Here is a 19,111-nt window from a genome sequence, read left to right as displayed (position 1 = left end):
TCTCGTAGGCTTTTTTCATAGTGCAAACTCAACTTCTTTGCATGACCCCTTCAGTCCTGGGCCATCAACTGTACCTTCACCAATGGCCTTCCCTGGTCTCTCAGTGGCAAGCCTCAGCTGCTCTCCTTTGTGCCATTGAAACCAATGCCACCTGGGTGACTCTTACGCATTATCACGTCCAGCTGAACACGAGATACAACCTTTGACTATGTCTGGAACACAGTTTCTTTGTGCTCTCAGAAAACACTTCCCAGAAGATTTCACCTCAGTGATGCTGGTCTCTTCTTAATCACTGTTAATTTCTTAGCTCCAGCTGACCAGCATTGATTGTCCCACTAGTCCTTTCTGTTCTTGACTCTAAAGCCAGAGCCACATGGTTAAAGCTATCAAGTTTTGCTGCTTGCTAGAGCTGGAACATTGCGCATTATATTCACAGGTTCTAGAATTTCCTACTATATTATCATCATTTCTGTTTTCCAACTCCTTTATTATCTAAGTTTGGCTCTCCTGAAACTTGCTGTGTAGACTGACTTTGAACTCAGAGATCTGCATGTCTCTTTGTCTCCTGAATGTTGGAATCAAAGGCGTGGACCACAGTGCCTAGACTTAAAACTTTTCTCTACTTGGAACTTGCTCTGTCTCAGGCTGGCCTTAAACTCAGATCTGCCTGCCCCTGTCTCCTGGAAGTAAAAGTGTGTTCCACCATGCTTGGTCCTAAACTTAGCTGGGTGGGATCTTGCCACAAAGTCACAACTTCCTTAGTCTGTTTACCTCCCTAAACATAGGATTCAACTCCATTTCACTTCCTAGTGCCCTTTATTACTTCAACCACACATTTTATATTCTCCCTCTCAGCTTTGCTCCTTTTTCATTAAAAAGTTTTTCTCAAGAGTGAACTTCAGTAACCACACAACTGAATTTATACCAGGCTGGTTCCCTTTGTCAAGCAATTAATCTAAATCTTTTCTCCTGCCAGTCTTCTCCTGTTTGCCTTTGGAAAATGTAGAACTCTCAGCTTCTCCAGTACCATGTCTGCTTGGATTCTGTCATGCTCCTGCCTTGATGATAATGGACTGAACCTCTGAACCTGTGAGCCAGCCCCAATTAAATGCTGTTCTTATCAGAGTTTCCAAGGACATGTAGTTGTCTCTTCACAGCAGTAAAACCCTAAATCAAAAGGGATTTGTGGAAGACTTCTCAACCTTTCTTTTGGGTGGCAATCAAGTTCTCTGACAATTTATCTTTCATAAAGGGTTCAGCCATTCATGTATAAACCATGTTTTTGTTCAAGAAAATATTATTTAGTCATGACCATAATTTTTGTTCTAGCAATTATGGGTGACCTTGTGAACTTGACAGAATGAAGAAGGAACCTTAACTGAAGAACTGTCTTCATTGGAACTTGCCTGTGGGCAGGCAGTGCTATGGGCAACTTGACTGTCAACTGATGTCAAGAGTCGGCTGGCCCATGGCAGACAGTGTTACGGATGAGCAGATAGACCATCCTAAGCAGACTGGCCTGGGCTGCATAAGGAAAATAGCTGAATGTGAGCCTAAGAGAAAGCCCTTATCTTGCACATTAAGTTCCAGCTCTGAGCCCTTGCCGTAGGTCCTGTCTTGGCTTTGCTCCATGACAGACTGTAACCTACATGATGAAATGACCTTCCAAGCCGCACACCAAATCCTTTATAACATAAAAGCTCCTTCCATAAAAACATAAGAGTTTTTAGTGTTAGGGATGACTAGTGACACACATGAGCAAGAACTCTACCACCAAGCAGCAGTCTCAGCTCCCCAATTTCTTTAATTGTAAATACAAACACAAGAGATCATCAAAAGATAAAAAGATTTATCAGGCACAGTGGTGCACACTTCTAATCCCAGCATTCAAGAGGCAAAAGCAGGTGGATCAAGTTCAAGGCCATCTGGTCTACAAGGCAAATTTCAGGACAGTCAGGGAAACAGAGAAACCTTAGCAAAACATTCAAATGATTCAGGTTCCTATACCAATCATTTGTACATCCTATATCACTTTAAATGTTTTTTATTATATATATGGTGTGTGTGTGTGTGTGTGAAAGTAAAAAGACAAATTGTGGGCGTTGGCTCTCTTCTTCTACTATGTGGGATCTGGTGATTTCATTCAAGTCTTCAAGTTCGGCAGCAAACACTTTTACCTGCTGAGCCATCCCACCAAGAACACAGCACCTGTACAGACCTGTTTTATTTTAAACTCATGAAGGTCTCCCGGGTTAAATAAACCTGTACCACAAGTCTAGAAGTTCTTACATCAGCCAATGATCTCTCACTTTTTACAGGTCTTACAGACAGAAATATAAACGGCTAGATGAAAACCAATTTGAAAGTTTTATACAAATCCAATAAGGTAGTAATGGGACAATGCTTTAAATCAATACTGAATGATGTCTACAGTGACATAGAATTCCACAAAGGAAACACCAGTTTCTAAAACTTAGCACCCACAAATTAAAATGACGTATCACCTCGAATATTGTTTGTTTCCAATACCGGGGAGGGATCTAGGATATCACATGTTAGGCCAAGCCTCACCCTGTGGGCCATTCTAGCTAGAAGTCTACTTCCTTATTCTGAGCCAAGATCTTACTAAATTGCTCAGGTAGGCCTTGAGTCTGGCCAGCCTCTTGCTTTGGCTTCCTCAGTACCTGGGATTACATGCACGGCTGAAACTGGTTCAAAAAGAATTTGCTGAAAATCCAAATTTCGTACTCTAAGAATAGTAACCACAGCAGCCAAGACCCTAGCTCCTAAGTGCCCGTTATATGAACTGCAACCCCTGCAACTTGAGGCAGACCCTCAGTCAGTATCACAGGTTCACACTGATTTTAGTGCTGTGTGCCACTGACTCTCCTCCCCTTCTGTCTTTCTCACCCTGCGCACGCTTGAGAAAGGAGCTCCCTAACTAACCTCGTGCTAGTCTGTAATGTGTGATCCTCCTGCCTCCTGTGTTTAAGATTTAAGTGTTTTTCACCAAATCTCTGGTTTTTAAAACTTTAGTTCAACTAGAGTAGGGCTCTCATCACTGTTTCTTGACTTCTCTCATGGCGGTGTTAGAGGAATAGTTAAATAATCTCATGAAAGGCTACACTAACGATTTCGATTCTGCAGTTGAAATATCCTGTATTAGGAAACTTGAAGATTCCAAAGAGCAGCTTTCTAAGGAGGATGGCATGAGCCTTAGAACATTGACTTGTCTTGCATGAGCAAGCAGAGCACAGCTTACCACTTGACAGCTAAATTCTGCACTTCGCCATTTTTATCCTCCAGTAACTTGAGAATCATCTTCACGACTTTCCTCTCGCTGTCGTCATCCAGCTTGATGGAGTCTTTCTGCAGTTCTGTCATCAGATCATTTGTAGCCATAAACCTACCAAGAATCAACGTTTGTTAATTACAGGAATTTAAAGCATTAAAACATTTAGTTACTGATGCTTTATTTTACAAAAAGAACATAGTATAATATATTATAAAAACTCAACTACTTAAGTCACCATAAATTTAAACACTATAAAGAAAAGGGTAATAGAATATACTTAAAAGACAGATAGGCAACTTAAAAAAAATTGTTTTATACTTTTATGTGTATAAATGGCTTGCCTGCCTGCCTGCATGTGCACTACATGTGTGCCTTTTGGATTTCCTGGAACTGGGGTTGCAGATGATTGTAAGCCACCCAAGTAGGTGCTGGTCCTTTGCAAGAGCAACACATTATCAACCTCTAATACACCACCCCCCAGATAGGCACCTGAAAGCTCTAACAGGCTCTTACATCAGGCACTAGCCAAAATCATTATCCCCAGATCAATCTTGATTTCAAATTTACTAGTAAGACTTAACTGAATGTTCTTCCAGTCTTATTAATTGTACTACTTTTGTGAGGTGTGGGGAAGAACATATTCTTTGCATGAAATTTTTATTTTAATATTACAATAACCTTAACCACAAAAGATACCTTCTTTGGATACGATGAATGTTGAGTTGGGGGATTACACACTACTACAGACAACCAAATCACACACACAAATGACTAGCTATCCAAGTATATTATCAAAACGGTGAAGAAGTGATTCTAGAAAGTTGTTTCACCTGAAGTATACCTCCTTCTGAGACCAAGGGCAGGGGCTAAAGAGATGGCTCAGCACTTAAGAGTACTTCCTGTGTTTCCAGGACCTGGGTTTGGTTCCTGGAAGCTACATGGCAGCTCACAACTGTGTAGACAACCGGTCCCACTGGATCTGGCACCCTTCCCTGACCTCTGTGGGCACCAGGCGTATATCAGTACAGATATACATGTAGGCAAACAGCCCCCCCCACACACACACAGATCTGGATATGGTGTAATCACATTTAAGTAAAGCACTAAGAACCATTTAAAGCCAAGTGAACGGTCCCTACTTCCTGGTTCTCAACCATGAGAATAGTCCAACTGAAATAACAAATACTTAACATCCTTCTTCTTTTATCTGAACAAGACCCATTTAAAAAAAAAAAAAGCTTTTTTTCATACAGAAACACCAAAATCTGTTGCAGTTAATATTAAAATAGATGGCTCAACCTTTTATCGGCCCCGGCGTTCCGTGGACGCCGCCACTCCAGCGCAGAGCCACACTCTCCAAGCAGTTCTTTTCCAGGTGGTTCACTCCACCCGCCCTGCTTCTGTCCCTTCTGTTCCGGCTAGATATCACTGCCCCCTTTTTCTCTACTGCCCGGGACAAACATGACTCCAAAGCTCGGTAGTTTATCAAGCAGGTTTATATATTAAACTCTCAATCCACAAACCCTCTACACAATAAGATTACTTCCAATGGAGAAAGACACAAACTGCCCTTCTATATGAGATAAAAAGACCTATACAGATAAAGGATTAAAAAAACCAAAAAACCCTATCGCCAATGAAGTCCACCTGGATCTAGATCATCCTTCTCCAGCTCCATCTTGATTCCTCTCCCATCTTTCTCTCCTCCTGTTCCAGTTTCCTGCCTACCTCACCTCTATCCACTGTCCAACCATGTATCACCTTCAACCCACAAAAACCTCCTTTAAACTGAGATACTAAAGAACTAGGACGATAACCGGGCAACATAGTCACAAAGCTATGTGGTAATGGTGGTAAGACAATTTGGTAAGTGGTTAATATAAGGTCACTTTAAGGATAACTAACAATTAGGAATCAATATTCATTTAACAACAATGTCAGCCAAACTACATAAAAGCACGTAATTCAATTTTTGTCAAGTACCATAAAACCACTAAAAAAAAGTTATGTTCACATTGAGACAACTGGATATAAGTTAGGTACTTTTTAAAGCTCTTTGCATTTTAAAATAAAAGTACAAAACAGCATTGAAATCAAAGTTCTGATTAATATTCTGAAGTGGAAAAAACTGTGTAACACATTTTAAATGTAGGTATAAAAACTACTGCTGTGAAGAGACACCATGTCAAGGCAGCTCTAGTAAGAAAAGGCATTTAACTAGGGGCTCGCTTACAGTTTTAGGGTGAGTCCATTATCACCGAGGGGAGCACGGTGTCTGTCATGCATTCAAGTTTTGCATCCTGATCCACAGGCAAAAAGAAAGAGACTGGATCTGGCTTTTGAAGCCTCAAAGCTACCCAATGTGACACAACTGCCCCAAAAGGCCACACCCTCTCACACACTCGTCCTAGAAACTGAGCATTCAATACAAGCCCACGGGGCAACCTTCTTCAAACCACAATACAAAGCCTGGGAAACATTTTACATTGCTTTCCTTAGATACAGTAAATATTTAATAGTAATTTACAACCCCTCATGGTTTATATAATACCAACTGTCCAGTTCAGTAACAATAATCATCAACGTAGATTAAAAAAGTAGTAGACCATTCAAATAACAAGGTGTTTGTGGGGGCTGATGGTTCCACTGGAAAAAAGGATAGATACATTCAAATAACATGGTTCTACTAGATAAAAGAATGGATGCATTCTTTTACTCAAAGGCAGACATGATACACACAATCTTCTTTTTCATTTGCTGGAACAGACATAGACAATCTCATTCTTACAATTTTGTCAAGAGCTTATTAGTTTTATGTAAAGTTTCAAATGCATTCACCTTACTAAAAATACAAAGCAGTCCCGCAAGTCAATGCACACCTACAAATACTAATTTAAATTTAACAAGGGAATTCACAGGTGTAAGCCCTGAACAATAAGGACGGCTGTGTTTACCCTTCCCATTTCTGTTAGTCACTCAGATAGTCACTTTGTCTTTGGATGCTTCAGTAGTTCTCATGCAGTCACCCTGAGGTGCTCAGGAGGAGCAGGGTCAAGGTCATACTCAGCTAAATGAGTTGGAAGGCTAGACAAAGCTGCTTGAGATCCTGTCTTAACAAAACAAAACAAGCTTACACAGATGATCCAACAATCACATCAAACAAGGCACCTGCTAGTTCAGATCTGAGAGGGAAAAGGGGGAAGTAGTCGTGGGACTCTCCTCTTTCCCTTTGGGGGAGGGTTGTGGAGAGAACTGCAGAGCACCTGTCCAATAAAGGACTGCCTTGCTGTTTAGGCTGTTCAATGTGTCGGGAGCACAGAAACAAGTGGAGAAAAATTTCATCAGAGATAATGGAATTGCAGGTTAATGCTGGAAACGGCCCCAAGTATTCAGTAATCAACACACCATGCATTCTACAAGCTGCTATAGGGTCCATGGGCTAGCCAAATCAGATGCCAAGTACCTGTTGTTTCAGAATTTACAGCACAATCTAGTAAGAGAAATACTAAGCTGTAAAGTTCCATATATTAACAAGCATTTGCAGAATTATGAACTGACAAATACTACAGATGGAGAGATGATTAAGTGGTCAGGAGTGCTTAGCCATAAGGATGAGAGTTTGGGTCCCAGCACACACCCACGCCGGATGGCTCACAACTGTTAACTCTAGCTTCAAGAAATCTAATTCCTCTTTCTGGCCTGTACAGGATGCCCGTCCCCAGACACATGCTTAAGCACATCCATGCACACAAATATATGCGTGTGTCACACACACTTAATTTTTTTTTAATTCAAAAGAAAGGGCCACATCCAGATAAGATGCCCAGCAAACAGGAATAAGGGCTCCACAACAAGAAAAATTGAGACATAATGAGAAGACAAAATTATTCTGGAAAGGGGAAAAATTATGCCAGGTAAGCAAGAGACAGGAATTTAAAAGATCTGTATAACAGAGTAGGGACTTCAGGTTTTAGACCAAGTGCAATGGGAAGCTACCAAAAGGCATATGGGGCATAGTCAGGAAGTAAAATGACTAGGCGTGCCTTCCAGAATAATCATTACAACCAGCACTTTGGAAGGAGCCAATCATCAGTTAGGTGGACTAGAAACAAGGCATGACTTATTTATAATAGCCAGAAGCTGGAAAGAATCCAGACGTCCTTCAACAGAAGAATGGATACAGAAATTGTGGTACATTTACACAATGGAGAACTACTCAGCTATCAGAAACAATGACTTTATGAAATTCCTACACAAATGGATGGAACTAGAGACTATCATCATGAGTGAGGTAACCCAGTCACAACAGAACACACATGGTGTGCAGAAGTCTCTGAGTACCCAAGAAACAATTCACAGAACTTATGAAGCTCAAAGAGAAGGAAGGCCAGAAGGTGCATGTTTCAGTCCTTCTTAGAAGGGAGAACAAAACACTCATGGGAGGAAATACAAGGTCAAACAGAAAGACAGGGATTGAAGAAAAGATCATTCAGAGGCTTTCTCACCTGGGGATCAGCCACCATTGCTGATGCCAAGAAGTACTTACTGGCAGGAACCAGATATGGATGTCTCCTCATGGTCTCTACCAGAGTCATACAGATATAGCTGAGCATGCTTGCAGCTAACTGAACAGGGACTCCAATGAAGGTGCTAGAGAAATGACTGATGGAACTAAAAGGGTTTGCAACCTTATGGGAAGAACAACATTATCAACCAACTAAACCCTCCACAACCCCTATAGACTAAAACACCAACCATTTAGGACACATGGAGAGACCCACGGCTCCAGCTGCACATGTAGCTGAAGATAGCAGTGTCTGGCACCAATGTGAGAAGAGGCCTTTGGTCCAGTGAGGGCATGTTTCCCCAATGTAGGGGAATGGCAAGCCACTGAGGTGCAGAGGGTATTGGGAGAGGGTGACCTTTGTGGAGACAAGTAGAGTGGGAGGGAAGTGGGAGCAATGGGGAGGGAAGGGTATAACTTTTGAAATGTAAATACAGAGAGTAGCCAATAAAAAAGAAATGATAGAACTACCAAAAAAAAAAAGAAAGAAAAAGAAAAAGAAAAAAGAAACAAGGCATGAGAATTTCTGAAGCATCCAGAAGACAAAGTGACTATCTGAGTGACTAACAGAAATGGGAAGGGTAAACACAGCCAGTCCTTGAGGCTTAGACCTGTGAATTCACTTGTTAAATTATTAGTAAGAACTACACAAATACCCCACACACACTTTACAACCCTGTGCAGACAGCTGGAAGGTGAGGACAGACTGCAGTCATCCAACACACTCTCCACTGCAGAAGCTCTGCCTCCTGGTTTCAGATTTCAAACTGAAAAATGCTCTCTTCCTAGACTATTTAGTCTCCTGGTTCACATTTACACTCTGTTGATGGTCCTATATATGTTTAATATAGCCCCATGAACAACCGGAAGTACTATCTACCATTTCTATATACGAAAGGTGTGGTGTGCCTTCAGAAAAAGTGTGTTAAATAAGCTTCATTCGGGCATACATTGAGAGTGCTGCTGGCTAAGTTCAATGTAAAATAAAGTGTTGTTAAATTTAAGTAGACATACAATTATTAACATTTTAAACTAAGGAAAACGCAGGAACCGGGGGCTCACAGAAACCAAACTTCATAGTCTCCTTATAAGCAATGGTTATAAGGGTAGTATCTGTTGATTCAGACTTGAGGGAATCTTCCAGAATGTCATAGAGACAGGGCCAACTCCTTGAACTTCAATTTAAGAGGAAATTAACAGTTGTTCAGAATCAATTACATAGAGAAATAAAGGACATGCTACAAGAAAGAAGTGAGAGGAGATGACAGGAAAGTCTTGAAGGTAAGAGCAGCAGCCATGCATTCCTGATCAGGCAGAGGTCTATTATTTAGTACAGTGAGGAAGAACAAAAGTTAAGGGCCATGTCAGTCAGTCTTTCTATCACAGTGCAGCCACGGTTAGCATCAGGTGACTTAAGCACCCACTTTCCAACCCACGACAAAGGAGCGATTCCTTATCTACACTGATTAGATATGCTTCTGATCTTAACAGCAGAGAGCAAATAGGAAGTTAGTACAGACTGAGTTGATGCTTACACCTAAAGCATATTGTCTTCTTAAAATCTCAAAGAACAGCCATGCAGATAAGGCTCTACAATAAAACTATGGCATTCTCCCTCTTCCTAGAAATTCAGCTTTCTATTGGTTAGCCATAGTCTCCCCTAAAAGACTTACTGAGATGCAATCATGGAAATGTCCTCACTTTCTGACAACACCCAATTTAAAACTACTTCCGCATGCCCTTCCAAACATTCCTCGAATAAACAAGTTCCTTTCACCAACTTCTTACTGAGAAACCTCATAGCTTTAGAGATAGATAGTAAATGACATCAGGGATGTCATTAGAAAAATTCAAGTGTACTAACGGTGCTTAAATATAAAACAAGATCGAAGAGAACGTATATTAAATCCATTACAAGAGGAGACTGCTAGGATTTTTGGGTGTGGCTTTAATAAGCTCAGATACCAGTTAAGAAGTTTGGAGTTCCTGTAGTTTAACCAGAGTAAAAAAAAGTAGCAGCTGTGATTTGTAGGGGAAATTCTATTGGACAGAGTGAATGATGCTCTAGAGGGGACTAGGACCAAGAGACTAATTTGAGAAGTATTTCCCGCAGGACTACAGGAAGGCTAAAGAAAAGTTGCATAAAGGTGCCATTCTACTTGCAATCTCCAGCAAACATTAATTTAATATGCCAAATGAGGATTAAAATGGAAGAGGGAAAATAAAATACTCAGCCTTAACTTCCAGTCTATCATGCAGTTACCAAGTGAACATAATCTGCAGGCTAGACACTTTACTCGTGTGGTCAGTAAGTACTTGGGGGTAGGGTGTGTGTGTGTGCGCAAGTTTGAAGAGCTCACATTAAACTATTACTGGAAGCTTCTTGAAGACAATGTTCTTTCACCACCTCTCTTCATACATAAACACAATTTTACTCTTAACTACAGCAGAAATATCAGTGACTTGAGGAATACATCATGCAGCAATCAATTATCTTTCAAAGGTTTTAGGCATATACTATCCTTTTCTCATTCATTACTACAGAGCTATGAATGAACTTGGAATACTCTGTCTACATGAGCAAAACTAATCTTTGCTAATTTTGTAAGTAGCCTGTATAACATTTCTTTCTCTCCCTTCCAGTACTGAACTCAATCAAATCATAGCTGATTCTGCTGTACAAATCAACATACTGGAAAATCAAGTAAGCTGTCTTATCATTATCTACCTGAAAAAACTTAAAAGACGACCAAGACGTTAATTCTCTTATTTCTTTTTATTTTAATGTGCAAATTCACACTTTCAGCTCTGCAATAAACTCTCAAGTTCCCTTTCCACTCTGGAGAGCCTAGGATTTCTTTACAAGCCTAGATTTTTACTAATCTTAAAGTTTCCAAAAAGGAACATCTGCTAATATTCAAAACACCTAAACAAACTTTGTAACAAATTACTAGCAATATCATAAATTATTTTAAAATTCCATCAAGCAGCATGAAATTGGTTTTTACAATGGTTTCTTGAAGAGATTTCACAAAATTCTTCCATGCCGTTTCCTTCTTTAACCTTGGAACTAGCATGCCATTCAGGAATTACAAGCTTTCAAAGAAGCCAGCTGTCAAATGAAAGAAGAGTACTCAGGTAAGATCTGGTTACCCTGGGCTGTGATGGCTCAGGTTAAAGAGCGTGTGTTTGCTCTTGGAGAGAAGTGGGCCCAGTCCCCAGCATCTAAACAGTACATCTATACTCAAACATCTTAACTCTACTTCCAGGGGAAAAGGCATTCTCTTTGATATGAGTGAGCCATGTACACACGGTGCAAAAACATACATGCATGCAACACATTCATACACACAAAATAATCTAAAAAAATGTTTTTTAAATGTCAGACCCCTATTCTTAAAAACTCCCATGAATCATTGACTACCCCGCTATGGAACAAAATTGTCCTTTCCCCCATCATGTTTTGTGTCATGTGTTTTCACATTTTTCTCTATCAAAAACTTTACTAGCAAGGCGTCACTGAAAGCCTTCCACATATGGAATCTCTTTGCTTTAATGTTCTCTGCCACTTACTACCGGATGGACACCTACATACTGCCAAAATGATTTAACTCTTCAATAAACTTTTAACCACTCAACAAGCAGATTGTCTGCAATAGATCCCAAATATCTCAGAGCTCTGCTAAAGGAATTAAACATCACATCAACATGAATTTGGGAAAATTAAGACCTGACTCAGTGTTCCTAAGTCAAAAACTGGATGACTAGCACTGAGCAGTCACCAGGCACCCAAGCAGAGAAAGCCCAGCTCTTCTAGCTGACCTGCAAATCCTTACCCCAACCTCAGTTTCTGAACTGTAACTGAGGTCATTTTATTAGCCACTGAACCAGTGATAAGGACAAATAGTACCAAGCAGCTAAAGCTTGCAAAGAACCATAAATATCATTATGCATAAAATAAGAGCATTTTCTTAACCTCTCCGTTCTCTGCAATAGTCTGATCCACTTATGGTAAGGTACTTGAAAATGAGTCGTCACAACCCACTATTTCCTATCAGTACTTATAAGCTGCATGCTCAGAGCTCATCTATACCTGAGCATCCTCCACTCTATTCTCTACAGAATCAGATGATGGCCAACTCTATCAGTTCACTTATATCCTTTAGTTCTTGAACAAACTCTTAAAGGTCTACAGATCTTTTCTTGGGGGACTGAGGTCTGAGTGCACTGTTCTGGGGGGACAAGAAGTGATGAGAACAACAGCTCTTATGTTACTCTGACAATGAATGATGATTTGTCCATTAGAGGGTGACTTGAAGTAGCATTCATTATTTTCAAAGTATCTTTTCCCCAACCAAAGCCAGTACAGCCGCTAGCCACCTTAGACACTGGGACACACAAATGTCACCTCCTTCACTGGGTCCCTATGCTTCATTTACTCACAACAGTAACACTAGCTTTCAAAACACTAAAATTAAAGAGATAGGTTTTTTCAATTAAGTGAGTCAATGACTTAAATTCCACAAAAAGGTATTTTAAAATCTTAAAGTTTATGCTTAAGATTTTTACCTTTTCTGCCTTAATGAACAGCAACTGTTACCGAAATAGACCTATACTCAACATTTTAGAACTATACATAATGCAAACCTCTTATAAATAAAAATTTAATCTCAAGTTAAATAGATTTCCCAACCTCACAATTTACAGCAGTCATACAGGACTGTAACTAGGCCAAATCCTCTGATTTTCACCATGAGACTAGTACTTTCTTTCTTCTGGAAACACGGTCTTTCCTTACAAGCATGTCCAAGCTCTTGACACTGTCCCTTACAAAGTTCAACCTAGAACACCACACAACAGTTATCTAGAAAACAACACACATCAAAAAATACCCTAAGCTCACAGCTTTGTGTTGTGTGACACTAACAGCCACACCGGGGCCACAGGTGCCTGCCCACGGTATTTTATACATATTGGACATCACACAATGCTACTTAGACTTAGCCTGCCTACAAATCTTCCATCAATTACTTATTTAAAAGTATTTAACCACAAATCTTGGTACTTACATCAGAACAACTAAACTTCTAATAAGAACCAAGCATTAAAGTATCTATATAATGAAAATATAAAAAACAAGCCCAAATGTGCTATTTTAATCAATCTTCAAAAATGTTAATATTAATGTAAAGAGTGCTTCGGCCCCAAAAAGTTAAGTAGATGGTTAAAGTGTAATTTACTTTGCCTGCATATATGTCTGCGTGAGGGTGTTGGATTCTCCTGGAACAGGAATTACAGGCAGGTGTGAGTTCTAGGAACTGGGTCCTCTGGAAGAGCAGTCAGTGCTCTTAACCTCTTAACCTAGGAGCCTTATCTCCAGCCTCCTAATAAAAATTTAATAATGTTAAATTAAGAGAAGTTACTAAAGACAGCATCCACCAAACTCTAGAAAGGTGGCAGCAGTTCCGGCAGTGCTTTGGCTCACTGCAAGCTGAAGATAGAAATCCCTGCAGTATGGCCTCCTTATTTCTTTCATAGTAGTTTTCAAAACAAAACTCAGGTGTACACCTTTTTTAAAACAGGAAATTACTTCAGTCAACAGTTGCATATACGGGATACATGAAATGATTGTAGTCTTTTAAAAACAACCCATGAGTCTGTAATTAAAACTGTATGATCCTAGCTGAGGTGCTGCCTTCAAGCAAAAGTTAAATGGCATCAGAGTGAAACCCAGCACTTTTACAGGAGCCCCCAGACCCCCCCCCCACTTCCTTACACAGCAGAGAGCTTACAACACATGTCTTTTCATTCATCTAACACTTCAACTGTGAGTAAGCAAACAAAGATCCAACAGGAATCAAACTCATCCTAACCCTCAACAGCGTAAGAACAAATCCCTTCCATCTTCACTTTGGGACCTAGAACCAACCTAAAACTTCAAAATGCTCCAAACAAACATGCATGCCCCACCCCCCATTATCTTCAGGGGAACTTTTTTTTTTTAAAATGGAAATGTTAGACTGTGAAGATCCCTATGTACCAAAAAAAAAAAAAAAAAAAAAAAAAAAAAAGTTGGTGGTTTTGCGTCAGAGAAACGACCCTGTATGTATTTCCCTGAGCACTTTAATGATTTACCTAGGAACAAAGGCATTATTTCCCCAGTGTTCCCCCTGCACAAATCGGAAAACTGCTTCAGATAGGATTTGCACAAATCTTCAGTTGTTAAAACATTTCACACAGCAAAAACCAAGCTCCTAGACTAATTTTAACTAAATGCACACAAAACTGTATCACCCAAAGCATTACAGAGCAAAACTTCAGTATCAAGAAAAGAGCTTTTTTCTTTTGACAGAGGGCTTATTTGTGAAGGAATAGGGGTCCAGGGGCATGTTAACAATCAGTGTAGCATAGGGGCTGCACGGGAATAAGAGCCAACAGCTCAGCTTTTGCAGAGCACAACTCTATGATTAAGCCTCACGGCTCACCGGCCTCTCTTTTTAAGATTCGTTTGCTTGGCAAAAGGATCAGCAATCCAGCCCTCTGGCCATGATTTTGTATAGGGATGTGAGTTTGAAACCTCAAGATCCTGCGTGGGTTTCACTCGGCCAGAGAGAAAAGTGACAGGGATGCTGGCGGGAAAACCCTGCAGGCCAAGTTTCCCCCAAGTCGGGCTTCCCCTCCCCCTTCTTGCCACCTTCACGAACAAGAATTATCCAAAGAAAAAGTATACAATCCAATCAGCGAAAGCTTCGGAAAAGTTGATCGTGGCACCCACTCCCAGCCGCGGGAAAGCCAGGCGGCGGCTGAGTGGATGGCGAGCAGCAGCTTGGCCCCAGCGCCAGGAGGGCCTGGCGGCTCGGGAGGGCCGGGGACTAGGCCTGGCCGCCCGCCTCCCAGCCGGGAAAAACTCCTTCGGCCCTGGGCGCTACCTGGGACGCGTCCCTGGGGGTGGACAAAGGATGCGACAGGGACGCCGGGACGCGGAGGAGACCCGGTGGCCAGAGTGGACAACGGCCTAGTGGAGAGATGGGGGAGGGGGTGGCTGGAGACCCGCCGGACCGAGGGGTGGGGCAGGGCCTGTCCGAAGGCCCCGGCGGCGGCCACCCCCATATCCCCCTTCCACGAGGTGGGGTTAGGGGCGGATTTCAGTCTCACCTGAAGTCCTTGTCGCTGGACGTCATTTTTTCCAGCAAGTTGGAGATGTGGTATGAAGCGCTCGCCATGTTGCCGGCCTCGATACCGCCTGCTGGCTCAGTAGCTGCTGGGCCCCGCGGCCGGGGCTCCTCCTCTCGTTGGCGGCGGCACCCGCTTCCAGGGTCGCAGCGCGACGCGGACTGGGGAAGGCGCTTCGACACGACGTCCAGTCCCCGGCCAGACGGGGGTGGGGGGGGATGGCTGCCCGTGAGTGGGGGCGGGCGAGAGTGACGGGGAGGGCCTAACGACGGCGCTGCTCGCGGGGCAACGAGCTCATGGGCGGCGGGACGGACCGCTGGGCCTCGCCGGAAAGCCAGACACTTGCGTTCGGGCCGTCTAGCTCCCACTCCCTCCGCACTCGCTCCCTAGGGCAAGAGGCCAAAGCCCGCCTCCTTCGCTGGGAGGGCGGGGGCGGCCGACGCAGGGCGCTGCGGGGAGGCGGGGTCGGAGTTCACCGGGGCTGCCCCGTGCACTCTGCGCAGGCGCGGTGCACAGGAGCGGTCCCATTGGTTTTGTCGGATGTCTGTCTTTGCGTGGACCGCCTTTCGAGAGGAATGACAACGCCTCCAGGGCCTTTTCTCGCGAGACCTTAAAGCGACGGTTAAAGGACGGGAGGAGAGCGCAGAAGGCCGGAGTTCTGAAATAGCTCCTTGCGCCTCCGTACGACATTAAGAAGGAAGATCTATGCGTTTAATAGCACGTGGGGCTTGTGGATGATGATAGTTAGATCTGGCCTGGAGACCAAGAGGAACACTGAAAAGTGAGCTCTCCTTTCGAACGGTACGCGTGGCCGAAACTGCCTTACAACCATGCTGTATCGTTGCCACGTGAGAACCACGAGTCCCACAATTCAATTGGGGATACACGAAGGACGTGATTGGCTGATTGAACCTGGAGCTTCGTCATTGGTTCCCGTGGTCGGAGGGAATGCTGGGATTTGCAGGCAGGCGACGCGGTTATGCTAAATAAAACCTTTCCATAGGCATGCGCTGTTTCTATCTTGAGTGTCTATTTCCCTGAAAACATCGGCCCCTTCACACGGACCTCATGTGCTGTTATTTCGGGCAAGCGCCTTGCAAAATTAAGTGTTTCGGTAGTCGATCCTTAGCACTAATCTTTGCTCTACTAAAAGGTCATAGAGCCACAGGAGTAGTGTTTGGACATGCTCCTTTCATTCATCCTGCAGCCAGCTTTTTGACTCCAGCTTTGTCTTGGTAGGGATACTCTGCCAAGGCCAAATGTGGGTGGTGGACACCTCTAATCCCTGACCAGTAGAGGCACGTGTAGGATGTATATCTGTGTGAGAGTGTCAGATCCCCTGGAATTCGAGTTATAAACTGTGAGCAGCCCTGTGGGTGCTGAGATTTAAATCCCTGGGTCTCTGGGACCAGGCTCTTAAGTGTTGAGCCTTCTCTCCAGCCACCACCACCACTCTTCTCCCCCCATAAATGTGTAAAATAGTTCACTGATTCCAGATACTTCCAATCCCATCAAAGCTGCCTGATTTTTTAATTTTTTATTTTAATGGACTTTGTGTCGGTTTTTCCTTTTCCACAATGCCAAGTCTTTCATTTTCCTCAACACTATCACTATTAGGCTACTTTTCATCAAATTTTGCCATTTCAGCTCCAATTTTCATAAGCTGGAAACAACTTTTATACAATATTTAATATAAACCCCCAACATACACAAGCAGCTCACTTTTCTCATGTACATCTTAAAACTGGAAACTTTAGTTGGTTGGTAATAGTCCTTCCTTTTAGCGTATCCAGGAAGACACCAAGTAATGACCTGTCTTTCAGTGTGCACCCATTTTACAGCTCCCAACAGATGACATTATTGTAGCCGGACACCATAAATAGGGACCGTGTTTCATTTCACTTACTATATATCTTACATAATTCATTCTATCGTCTCCAAGCCTCAGTTTCTTCATGAGAAAAATGATGACCTTTGAGGTATTGCCTTCACAGAGTTAAAATTTAAGTTAGAGTGAGACATAGTAGCACCAGCCTATAATATCAGTCGTTTGGGAGACCTATGCATGAAGATCACAGGTTCCAGGCCTGTTTGGACTACAGAGTGAAGTTGGTGGCTAATGCTCTCTGAAGGTGAGACAACCATGGGCTGGTAGAGCATATGAGGTTATATCCCTGGGGCTGTCCTTGAAGACAGTACTCACCTTTCCCCTCCCTATGGAATCATGAGCCAAAATAGTATATTTTTTTAATTTGTTTACCTCACACATCTTGTCATCAAGATGGAAAGTTAATGCAACTGTTACACATATGGAATACCACTAATCTCTGTGCCCATTTAGCCTTGGCTGCAATAGTAAGTAAATCTAGATTTAGATAAGCTCGGTTTTACTACTAGACAGAGATAAGAATAGAAGGTTTAAATGGGAAGTTTGAGAAAAATGCCGTCCAAGCTGTAGGAACATTGTCTAGCATGAACAATCTTGAACAACTTACACTGTAACAAGGACACAGAAGATAGTGGTGATAGAACAAGGAACAAGACCAGTTCATTAAACTTAAACACTCATCTCCATCTCGTAATAAAGTTCACATAAAATTCTTAGGTCCTAGTCTGGTCTTGGCACCATGGACCTGTAATCCAGCCCTGGAAAACAGAGACTGGGATTCCTGACATTTACTAGCAGCCAATCTAGCTGAATCTATGAACTCCAATTTGTGTAACAGCTTCCTCAGAGATTAAAACATTTAGTCCTGTAAGAAGCTTCTTAAGCAGGAACATAAACAACTCAAAATACCTTCAGGAAGTCCCTGAAACTGAACAAATTCACTATCCTACCCCCTTCCTTATCAGAGTAAGCAACAAAAGCTGAATGTCCCCCCTCTCATGAAAGGAAGATGAGCTGCAAAGAAGATGCTGAGAAGTGAAAAGCTGCAAAAAAGACTCTCTGAGACCAGATGGCTGCCTGGAAAAAACCAATGGAGTGCCAGGAAGCAGTTAGACCAGAGTTACTTGGAACATGTTGAACTGCCTGCAGGTATGCAGAATGCTCCACATTCCCCAGCTTTCATGAGCTGTCATGCTGGGTGGGCCTTGGTGATGTAGCCTTCTTTGAGTCATCTCTGCTACTCCGAGTAACTCCTACCTTTACTTCTGTAAGTAAACCCAAGAACACTCATTGGTTCACCAAGTGGAACTCTGGTTTTATCCTTACTTTGTAAGAGGGAGGGAGGGAGGAGGGGAGGGGGGAGGGAAGAAGAGGAAGAGAGGAGAGGAGAGGAGAGAAGAGAGGAAAAGAGAAGAGAAAGGAAGAGAAGGTGCGTAATAGAGGGCTTCTGGGGCTGATTCTGTAGAAACTTGACAGAAATTTGACATTGGGCCAGGACAAGAAAATAGGCTTTGGGCAGAAATCTGATTTTGTGTTAGAACAAAGAAGTAGGCTTTAGGCAAGAATATCACTTTGGGCTAGGACAGGGAAGTAGGCTCAGATGTATCTTAGTCATCCTGACAGGCCAGAAGCACTGATCACGGAACCTTGTGTATTTCCTTCCTTGTTCCTTGACTATTTGTGTTTATTGTGTTGCTCCTTCCTCAACCCAGAACTGCCCTTATTACATGCATGTAATTAAAATGGTATAAAAGCGGATTGGGAAAAAATGAAGCCACCCCAGTCTCTCAATTGGATGGGGTCATGCTACACTGTCAGTCTAATTGTCTTTTTTTTCTTTTTAACTCTCACTCCTGTCCTGAACAACCTGTTGACTGGCTGAGCTGGCTTGGTCAAGAACACAGGTTTTGTCACACAGTGCAAGGTTAGCGAGAGATTCTGTCTTAAGAATAAAGAACCAAGCTGGAGAGATGGCTCAGTGGTTAGGAGCACTGACTGCTCTTCCAGAGGTTCTGAGTTCAATTCCCAGCAACCACATGGTGGCTCACAACCATCTGTAATGGGATCCACTTTCTTCTGGTGCGTCTGAAGACAGCTACAGTGTACTTATATATAATAAATAAATCTTTTTAAAAAATTAAGAATCAATGGCTCAGCCATTAAATGCACTAGCTACTCTTTTAGAGGTTCA

At 42.4% G+C, this 19,111-nt stretch overlaps 1 protein-coding gene across 1 annotated transcript in view; it reads right to left on the bottom strand.

Annotated features, from left to right (window-relative positions):
• The window catches only part of CAND1 (cullin associated and neddylation dissociated 1), a 38,412-nt gene extending 23,020 nt beyond the window's left edge, over positions 1-15,392 (bottom strand). The window contains exons 1-2 of the mRNA XM_080935520.1: positions 15,015-15,392; positions 3,263-3,406 (exon numbers count right to left, since the gene is read on the bottom strand). Of these exons, the coding sequence (XP_080791646.1) occupies positions 3,263-3,406; positions 15,015-15,082 (212 nt within the window). The 5' untranslated portion in view covers positions 15,083-15,392. The remainder of the gene's footprint in view (positions 1-3,262; positions 3,407-15,014) is intronic.
• Positions 15,393-19,111: the final 3,719 nt, after the last annotated feature.

Source organism: Micromys minutus, assembly GCF_963924665.1.
Source record: "Micromys minutus genome assembly, chromosome: 22".
In the NCBI taxonomy this organism is placed as follows: Eukaryota; Metazoa; Chordata; class Mammalia; order Rodentia; family Muridae; genus Micromys; species Micromys minutus.
This window is presented reverse-complemented; position numbering and strand designations above follow the sequence as displayed.